This window comes from Aspergillus sydowii, assembly GCF_001890705.1.
Source record: "Aspergillus sydowii CBS 593.65 unplaced genomic scaffold ASPSYscaffold_14, whole genome shotgun sequence".
Taxonomy (NCBI): Eukaryota; Fungi; Ascomycota; class Eurotiomycetes; order Eurotiales; family Aspergillaceae; genus Aspergillus; species Aspergillus sydowii.
In genome coordinates, this window is record NW_024467872.1 from 128758 (window position 1) to 138408 (window position 9651).

Genomic DNA, 9651 nt, shown 5'->3' on the forward strand with positions numbered 1-9651 from the left:
CCTGGCCAAACTGTTCCTGTTTGAGCCTTTTCCAGCTCTCTACCTTTCCCATTTCTTCTTTCATTACTATATTACTACTATTGATTTTACCCTTACTCGGTTAATATTGAAGCCTCAAAGGACCGTCGACGTTGGTTATTTCCATAGCATCAGTTCTGCTCTTCCAGAATACCTATCTGAGATTACCTGGTTAGAATCTCTTTACTCTTTTTTATTTGCCTCTGTCCTACAATTTTGGTTTTTGTGGCGTTACCTTGAACTTGGGCTTGCGACAATACCTTAGCTACGAGCTCTCACTGGTTTTGGGCCCATTAGGTATGGTTCAATGAATCAGGCAAAAAACAAATTTCATGTTTTGCTCCTTATTTCGGCTTTTCCCCTTAACTTCTCGCCTTCTGCGTAAACTCTTCTTGTCCTCTCCATCCGTCTTATAGGGACAATCTAGAAAGGCCTGACCGCTTTGCTAGCCCGTCAACGAGTTTGGAATAACTAATTATCTTACAAATCTGGTCACTGTGCCAAAAAAAGAGATGCAGTTGAAGATTGAACCCAGCTATAATCAGCTAAATTCAGAGTGTGGCGTAGCCCTAATCCATACCTTGAGAGGTTGAGAAAGACATCAAACATCATCATTATTGTGAAGTGCACCGGCCTCTCCGGCGCTTGATCGGATTACCTCGCAGCCGTTTCACCCCACATGTTGATTGCCTCACGCTCTTTGGCCGCCTTCTGCTCGAGCATCACGTCTTCCTTGACCATGTCAATCAAATAATCACAGACCTTCGAAGCACACGCTTCATGCACCACGTTCCGAGTCGTGCTAAAAATTTGGGTATGGCCAATTGCTCCTGCTCTGGCTAGGAATGGGTCAGCTTTGAAGTATGCGGCGGCAGTATATTCCCCGTCAGCTTCGATAAGTCGTCCATCAGTTCTTTCAATACGAATTTCAGGACACTCCAACGCGAGCAGATCACAAACTTCTTGATAAATTCAACCACATGGCCCCTTCCGTACAGGAAGGTGACATGTAATAGGTGCGTTAGCTTGGGGTTCAAGTTCTGGTGTAAATGGAAGGAAGAAAGAGGTTGACGTTACTTTCTAGTTTTGCGACCCAAGTTTCAATGCCTTGAAGTTTACGTGATATCTCTGAAGGGGTAACATTCCAGCGCCGCTGTTCTTCGACCACAGTAGCCTCAACAGCCGCCAGTCTGCAGTTTCCAAGCGGCTGTAAGTTGGCGTTCCCTGCAGTTGGTTTGCAAGCCCATGAAGAAGTAACTGGCGGCCTGCTTCTACCGCCACGTCTTTTCACTCTTTTCGACTCTTCGTTGTCCTCAAATTTCCTCTTTGATGACACACTTGGTTCAGTGGGCGAGCTATACGGATTTCGAGGAGCCACCACCAACGGAGCCTCATTGAACTGTTCTAGGCTCGGAACTCCCCTAGACCCAACCAATCCATTGGATTTCTGGCGCGGGTCTCGGGGAATAACAGCCAGTAGAGCTTCGTTGGATTTCCCCAAGTTTGGAAGCCCCCCTGTTTCGACTTCATCCCCGCCATCTCTCACAAGCACATCATAGAGGGCTACATGTGCCGCGCCCTGTTTTGACTGCAGCTCCTGCGAGTAGTACTTGAGAGAACCAAAGTATGTACCGCCGTCCACTTCTACCTCATGGCGGTACCCTTTGTGATGAACGTATTTCGTGTATTTCGGCTCGGGAAGACCTTGATGCACACAGTATTCTGGCATTCCTTGTTAGCAGAGTGATAGGTGTCTTTAAAAATTCCGTTCTCTTACCATGTAGCGTTTCTACCCAGTTCCAGTCAGGAGGTGAAATTGAATCTCTGGGTCGTTCGGGCACGATCCAGTTTGGGAATTCATTCTTTAGCTTCTTCAAAGCTTCCCTACAGATGGAAACTTTTGCGACTCTTCGAGACGTATAGATGTGTGAGCGAATGAATGTCATGCCATAGATCGTCATTTTTACGTCCCAGTATTTGGACTTCCGGCTGCTTGTAAAGTGGAACCTAGGTAGTAGAAGTGCCTTTGTCGCTAACACCCCAAAATAGTATAGTATTTTGGAGTCGCTGATCGACTCAATATCTATTGAGTCGAGTGTTACTGATCCCGCTCGAGAGGTGGATGCTGTCCGAATCTACCAGAAGTCAGCCTTTTGAATTTAAAATGAGGCATGGTAAGTCGCTTAAGTCTTGCCATACCTGATCTCTAAACACGCCTACTTCCATGGAAGCAGCACATAACTGGGTGTTTTGAGGACCGTTGATTTCTTGTTTATGATCCTCCACTTCGACATGCATTTCAACCCCTGACGTAGTGTCGTAGTTAGGGCCAGGGGAGGGACCTAGACTTGAGTTGGATGAGCCTATCAGAGTGAATGCACTGTATTTGACGCGGTATATGAGTATGGCGAATCTCTGCAGAGTGACTGGTTGGAAGGATGAAAAGTAGCAGGCGCAAGCGTACGTGACGTGGAATACATATAGGAAGGGCTGCCGTAACTAATCCAAGGGGTCAGGGCTCGGTAGGGTGAGGGTTGACTTGACCAAGAGAGAAAGTTTGTAGAGTTCAATTCTGGATAGTAATAAGACGAGGATGGACAGGAGGCTATACCAAATGTTGGCTGCTCTGCTGGTTCTTTGCTCTTCATGATGGACAAACTGGGGGTTTTATCTAGAGGAGAGACAGAAGACGTGGTTTTTGGCGAATTGGTGGTAGTGGGCAAATGACAAGCGATAAGTAAGGAAGTGAAGCGAAGCTGGGATAGTGAGGAGAGGTGTGCGAGCTTTAACATCCAAAAGGTAGGCGTGCGTGGGTTGTCGTTGCTTATTTCTAAACTAGGCAAGCACTTGCAAATGCCCGCAATTTGCAGAGTCATCAAGCAGGACGAGTATCTAATGATTAATTGTATGTCTCAATAGAAAGAATAGTGCAACAATACAAAGTTCACCCCTAGTAACATCCACACAGGTTTACCGGCCTTGCCGCCTGCGGGGTCTGTAGTATGAAACAAGCAAAATAGAAGGCGACATTGTTATAATGGCCGAATCAATGATCATAAAGATAAAGGTACGTCGGAGTTCACTCTACCTCACCAACCTCAGCTGAGGCACTCATGAGCATTGGTTGCGTACTCAGGAAACCATCAAACTCGTTCTGATGATCGTCGCCTTCTACCGTGGCGAGATCTTGCGTGCGTGATACAAGTGTTGGTTCCTTCCTGCCAATGTTTAGGCAGTCTTCGCGACTAGAGCCGATTGAGCGTCTTCTTTTGCTCTCAGTGGGGGTTTCCACGCTACCACTAGTCCGTGCGTTGAGTTTCGGAGGGGTTTGGTGTATTTTACCACTCTCTTTAAGAGTAGTTTCTGCTTCGTTTTCCTTGTTTTCCTGAGATAGTCCTTCCTTTCTACTCTTAACCGGCCCACTAGGACTGGGATGAAGCTTGGTGGCTGCAGCAGGGTCGGATGGCGCGGTATTTGATTTGACACTTGATTCGGATACGTCCCGAGTGCCTGGGTACGAGATGTCTTTTAGGATACTGATGGAGCCGCGGCGGCTCCCACTTTTGCTGTAGGATTGGGATCGCGCTTCTGCAGCGGCCGAAAGCTTACTTCCCATAGGTAGAGCAGCAGTGGAGGGGTTCGACTGAGCGTGAGTACTGAAAGAGAGTGGCTTAGGCGGGCTGAGGGCCTGGATTAACTGGCTATACGCGTCTTCATCCATAGGGGCAACAAGGCTGGGGTGTTTGCTATGCTCGTAGCTAATACCCGTCATGCTTGAGATCGCTCGACTACTGTTGGAACTCGAGATATAGTCCGACATTGATATGTCCTCCCAAGATTGTCTCGCACCCCGGTGACGCACAGCTGGGTCAAACATGTATGGATCGACAAATGGGTCGGCGAAGGCTGTCTCCGGAGGAGCCCACCGAGGGTCCATGTAGTTACCCTGGCATTGTGGTACAGGGCCCTGGTAGTTCCTATTTCTCCAGAGGTTCAGCGCGGGTGGGTTACTAATTTGTCCGGTAGTAGCTACCGGGGGCCGGGTTTCATGTCGAGAAGGTGAGTGGGCGTGTGCATCGTTTGCTTCCTTGAGGTCACTCACCCCGCTTCCTGCATTGTAGTTGAAAAGTCGTGGTTCCTTGCTCCACATTGAAGTATTCGGCCAGGCAATACTAGAGTACTCCAGAACATCTGGTCCAGGTGAGCCGGCGTACTCTAATTCTGGTCAAAGATTGGGGTGAAACTCACTCAGAGGAGCGTGTTGGAACGAAAGCGCCATGATTTCCTTGACTCGTTCAAAAGGAGGGCTGCGATGGGGCCGCGCAAACCCCTCTGCGATCACTACTCTGATTCTGCCATGCAGATCCCCTGCATCCCAGTGCCTTTGCTCCAAGATTTCCTGGTGGAAAGGGGGAAAGCGTAGGGTGTCTTGGTTACCGCTTTTGTCGACGTCTATAGAGTTCACCAACCACATGTTAGTAATATTTCTATCTGGCCAAGCCACGGGGTATTTATAGAGGAAGAATAGCCTACGGGAACTTAGTTCTAACCAAGAGATAATCAACGTTAGCTTTCATCTTACCAAACGTTACGAGACACCGAATAAACTTACCGATCACATGCGGCCAGCTCGTTCTTTGGGAAATCACGCTTCCCCTGGTTGACATCAATCAGCTGTTAAATATGGCACCAACAGCGGCAGTGTCGGTGGGGACTTACGCCACGCACAACCCGTCCACAAAAATCCTGACTTCAAATAGCGACGTATCATCCGGCTGCAGGAGGCTTTCCATCAGGCGGCTAGCATGGGGTTGCTCCCAGCTATGGATGGACACTCGAAAGGGACTGTTTGTAGGGAGGCTCGGGATGAAAGTAGTGAGAACCGGCAACTGGCCGAAGTTGCCGTGCGGTTGATAATAGGTAGCCGGGCCATTGAACGCAGGGTTGTGAAGATAAGGGGATTCTGGATGATGGACTCGACGTTAGTATTCAAAACGGAAACCTCTGAAGATATTGAATGTTACGTGCCTCGATCACGGGTCACAAAACATTGCGTCTTGAATTCCTGGATAGGCACTTTGGAATTTGCTGGAAATAGAAGCACGTCCCAGTTTTCGTACCGCATGATGGATGACCCGCGTAACACTGCTGCTCGCTTTTTCGTGATAATATTAGAAACGATGAATCTGAAGCTTGTGCTGGCATCAAGGTAGAAAATATCAGCGGTAACAACACCACGGCCGCATCCGCATGAATGGACGAGATGGATGGGTTCGGACAACACAGAGGGAGACAAGTTGGAGCTGCAACGAAGCTGGCACTCGATGACTCCAAAGAGCGCCATGCTAGTAATTGGCGGAAGGAGGCAGGTGGGAGTAATGCCCCCGGATCATGGGAGCTCCTGCCATAATAGGCCAGTCCATTCCCGTCATTTATGTCCGTACTGCACTACTACTACTACTGTGACAAAACCGGTGTAATCAGCTAGGATAAATTGTGGCTAGGTTGCAGACGAACCCTATTTATGACAATTGACCTTGACCCAGAGGACCAAAGAAAATCAGGTCTTTGCTGAAGAATCTATGCTCCGAAAACCAGTATGTTGTGACAGAGATACATACATACCTCGCGATCTTGACTCAAACACAAATAAAGGCGCCAGTACTAAAAAATGAAAGGAGCAAGCACTCTGCGTGGCGAAGGGGGAATCATCATAAGAACCTTGAAAGACACGAACATTAAGAAGCAATGAAAGGCTTCAACTAGAAGCAGCTCACATTGGCATACTAGTCAGGAAGTGTGAAAATGCAGAACACCATCAGTTACCGCAAGTCCAACAGCGGATCAAGCACCCATCCTTTATCAGATCAGCACGTCGTATACTGCCTTCAGCCGGAACTCCAAAGGCAACCAGAAGCAAAGAGTATTGCAGAAAATATCCCCGCCAAAGTCATCAGTTACAGGCAAATGAGATCCCGGTAACAAGAACGATCAGGGCACAAATGACCGTATTATACGTAGTAGAGAGGACAGGCGAATCAGTAGAAGCTCAGAGCCATCGCACAAACGAGATAAATTTGAGTGGGCTCGGTGGACAATGCGAACGAAACAATGTTGTACAGACAGTCTAAGAACAGAACATCGTTCAGCATCACGAAAGCAAGAAATGAAGAATTCTTGTTACCTTCCAGGGCACGCTGTAGAGCAAACTTTTTTCTTTTGCAGATTGCCTCCCATGGAGTATAGAAAAGGACGCGCGTCGAATTGCTGGCCATACGAACAATGAAGCTAAGATTCGGGACGTAATTTCAAGAGCGGGATACATGAAAGGAAACTTGGGAAACGTAGGGTACATCTCGAAAGACATGGGAAAAGAAACGAAAAAAAAAAAAGAGCAAAGATTGGTTAGGTATGGAAAGCGAAATGGGTAAGAGGACCTAAGGAATCGCAGAATATTGTGGAATAAAAAGACCCAGGCAGGTATGGCTAAAATGGAAGCGCTGCACACATGAAGTACATAACACAGGAGAAGATGTGGGTCCATCAAGAACTATAGAGGAAAACTCGCAGAGATAAATAGCAAAGTTAATGCGGTATAACTCAAAAGACCCATCATTGAAGGGGTGACAGAACTCCTGTTGCTCCTTTTGACAAGAAGGAACGCTAACTTTTTACTATGGGCAACGGGTTAAAAACACACTGCTAAAGAAGACGGGAGTTAGCGAAAACTTACCTTCATAGGTGCGAAACCGCCACCATACTGGTGTTGGGGAGGAAGGTACATGGGAGGAGGAGGGGGTGCGGGGCGGTAAGGGCTGCCAGCAGGGCCAGAGTTGTTCTGCGAGCGGCCCCAGCTCAAACGCACGCGCGAGTTACCGATGGGGTATCCCTGCATCTGGTTGATGGCCATCTCTGCAGCGTGACGCTGAACGAATTGAACAAAGCCGCATCCCTTGCCGGGCGGGATTTTGACGTAAGTGATCTCGCCAAATCCCTGGAAGAACGAGCGGAGCTCATCCTCGGTAACATATCCGGAAAGGCCACCGACGAAGACGGTTGTGTTGTTGGGGTCGGTGAACTGGTTCATGGGCTGGGGAGCACCGTAAAAGCCCATGGGAGGAGCACCCATGGGAGGGTACATGCCAGCAGGACCGGGCATGCCCATACCACCAGGAACAACACCGGGGCCCTTGTTCTTCGGGGTAGCTGTGGAGATGCGCATCGGACGGTTACCGCAGTACACTCCCTGCATTTCGCTGAGAGCACGCTGCTGGTCGTTTTCGTCAGAGAAACGGACAAATCCGTAACCGCGAGACATGCCGCTGATGGGATCAGTCATGATTTTAGCGGACTTGCAGGACGGGAAGCGACTCTGGAAGAGAGAGACGAGAACGTATTCGTTGACCTCGGGACCTAGGTCACCGACAAAGATCGAGTACTCGGGGCCACGGTCATCGCGGCTACGGTCCGCAAGGCCTCCACCAGTGGCCCAGTTCAATTTGAACAGGCGGTTGGTGTTCGGCATCGGGGTGCCGTTCAAAGACAGGGCCTTGCCCGCGGCGGCGGGGGAGGCAAAGTCAACGAAGCAGTACCCGGCATTGCTCCTACTACCAACATTAGGATCGTCGCTCTTGATGGCCGAGTTGTTTACAATGTACTCACCCAGAGAACTTGTCGCGGATCATTTTCACGTTGACCTGTTCACCCATCTGGAACCAAAGGTTGCGGACAAAGTTCTCGTCAATCCAAGGCTCGAGCTCGCCCATCCTACATAGAACCCATATTAGTTACCACGATAGCAAAGGAGCCCATTCGATACACAGCGCGTATACGTACCAGAGAGTAGTCTTGCCCTCATTTCCTTGCTGAGGAACAGCAGGGGCACCCTCACCTGGGGCTGGACCCTGGAACGGCGCAGTTGAAGGGTCTGTCTGGCCAGTCATGGCAGTGTCAGCGGTAGCTGGAGCACCGGGAGCAGCGGCGGCTGCGTCAGCCGCTGGGTGCTGGTTCTGAAAGGTATCGAAGTTCTGGAAAGACATTTTGATTGCGATTCGGATGTTCGTAAAAATATGATTGATAGTGCTGTCTAAAAACAGTTGTGTTAGTTGAACCTGGCTGTGTTTACTCTCGCGCCGCAGCAAATGTTGCATAGAAAGTCGACTTAGAAGCTCTGCATACCTTCAAAATTTTAATGAGAAGCTGAAACCCCAGAGAAAAAAAAACTTTTCTAACGCGTAAATAGCCGGGGAATTCGTTGAGGTCGTCAAGGAGCGTGTCGTACGATCGTTGATCACTTGAGGGACTGAGAGGTGTTCTACTTCTGGGAATGCGACAATGTCGCAGTTAGCAAAGTGAACCAAATCTACCTTGTTGTGAGTCGATTTGAGAGCTAATATGAGTAAAAGTAGCAACTGGACTGCAACCGGCTCGACGAAAAAGATAGGAATAGAGCGACAAAAACTGAAAGTGAATATAATCTTCAACAGCTTGCTGAAGATAATTCTCAGCCGGGGGAGATGGTTGGGGACTGGAAAGCGAACACCTCCTCATTTGCAGTCACTTCCGGTCACTTCCCAACGCCCGGTCAACATTCGCTAATAAGCAAAATGACAGTGTGCCGGAAAAAGCGACCGTGCTGACCAGGGTGAAGGTAGAATATCAGCAGCCCTTGGTGGCGCGAAACCAGGAACAGTGAGTTATTCACCTGGATTCCCGCCGCATCCGTCGATACAAACTCCACCCCTCCCAACTGCGACCGTCTTGCGGAAATGGTGCCATTATCCACCCATTCACAAAATATCCTCGGAAGACCAGGCCGCACGTATTGGAGAAATAGGAGCTAAGGGCATGGGACGTAATTTGCGACTTCAGCGATTTCAGCAGTAGGTAGGCGATCAGAACCAGTAGCATATCACAATTGATGAGATATCCAATGAAGTAAGCCCGTCCGCGTCAACTCAGATTGAAAACGTTGGCCAGTGGTGTCGTGGCAAGCCTTCGAGGCGGCGATTGTGAAACGGGCAGGTTGCGTTGAGCGCATCAAGAGGTAGGTAGGTATTGGCGGACTACCCACGAGACGAGACAAGGACGATCTCAAGCGAACAGAAGGACGAAGGAACGGCGGAAAACGAAGAGACCGGTCCAGTCCAGCCCGAAGTAGTGAAAAAAAATTATTAAACTTACCAGACAATGCAATATCAAATCGAAGAACCTCAACAATTGACGTTCGCAGGACGATAAAAAAGGCGAGTGGCGCGGCAAGAAGATTTGTATGCTTGAGAACAGAGGCGTAAGATAGCAGGTACTAGACAAGGATAAGGCCCAAAGGCGGAGGAGAATAAGAAAATAGAGGAAGAGAAAAGGCAGAAAAAAAGGCACAAAGCAGAGTTACAGGACTGATCCGAACCGACTCCGTGTTTTCCGACAAGAACAAGAAACAGGGGAGGAAAAGCGAAGAGAGAAGGAGGAAAGAGGAGGGGTAGGATGAAGATAATTCTTCAGATGGAGGGAGGGGAGAGGAAGGAAGAAACGAAACGAGGAAAGGGAAGAACGATGGACTGGAGACTGGAGACTGGAGACGACTAGGGCAGACCAGAAAAAGACGGGAACTCCAGCAAGAGAGAATGAGGATCG

At 49.0% G+C, this 9651-nt stretch overlaps 4 protein-coding genes across 4 annotated transcripts; all 4 read right to left on the reverse strand.

Moving 5' to 3' along the window:
- Window positions 1-339: 339 nt before the first annotated feature.
- On the reverse strand, window positions 340-2706 carry ASPSYDRAFT_482375 (uncharacterized protein). Its single transcript, XM_040847592.1, has 4 exons — window positions 2218-2706; window positions 1796-2153; window positions 1096-1740; window positions 340-980 (listed from the first exon to the last, which is right to left on the reverse strand). The coding sequence occupies exons 1-4, from the start codon at window positions 2314-2316 to the stop codon at window positions 673-675; spliced, it is 1410 nt and encodes a 469-aa protein (XP_040697851.1). The 5' UTR covers window positions 2317-2706; the 3' UTR covers window positions 340-672.
- On the reverse strand, window positions 2034-2995 carry ASPSYDRAFT_481317 (uncharacterized protein). Its single transcript, XM_040847572.1, has 2 exons — window positions 2218-2995; window positions 2034-2153 (listed from the first exon to the last, which is right to left on the reverse strand). Exon 1 carries the CDS (start codon window positions 2892-2894, stop codon window positions 2385-2387), a length of 510 nt encoding a protein of 169 aa, XP_040697852.1. The 5' UTR covers window positions 2895-2995; the 3' UTR covers window positions 2034-2153; window positions 2218-2384.
- On the reverse strand, window positions 2901-4736 carry ASPSYDRAFT_50021 (uncharacterized protein; the record flags this gene model as incomplete). The annotated part of the gene is made up of 3 exons (XM_040847986.1): window positions 4631-4736; window positions 4267-4563; window positions 2901-4209 (listed from the first exon to the last, which is right to left on the reverse strand). Coding segments are annotated over exons 2-3 (1333 nt in total), but the record flags the coding sequence as incomplete, so codon positions are not given.
- A 2000-nt stretch (window positions 4737-6736) lies between these two features.
- Window positions 6737-8057, reverse strand: ASPSYDRAFT_160643 (RNA-binding protein; the record flags this gene model as incomplete). The annotated part of the gene is made up of 3 exons (XM_040842927.1): window positions 6737-7622; window positions 7681-7785; window positions 7855-8057. 3 exons carry the CDS (start codon window positions 8055-8057, stop codon window positions 6737-6739), a joined length of 1194 nt encoding a protein of 397 aa, XP_040697854.1.
- Window positions 8058-9651: the final 1594 nt, after the last annotated feature.

Excerpts from the sequence above, each read along its gene's own strand:
- ASPSYDRAFT_482375 (XM_040847592.1), bottom strand. The coding sequence starts at position 2,316 with ATGCATGTCGAAGTGGAGGATCATAAACAAGAAATCAACGGTCCTCAA. Across the intron at positions 2,154-2,217 it reads TAGGCGTGTTTAGAGATCAG|ATTCGGACAGCATCCACCTC; the intron begins GTATGGCAAGAC and ends GACTTCTGGTAG. Across the intron at positions 1,741-1,795 it reads CTGGGTAGAAACGCTACATG|AATACTGTGTGCATCAAGGT; the intron begins GTAAGAGAACGG and ends AAGGAATGCCAG.
- ASPSYDRAFT_481317 (XM_040847572.1), bottom strand. The coding sequence starts at position 2,894 with ATGACTCTGCAAATTGCGGGCATTTGCAAGTGCTTGCCTAGTTTAGAA.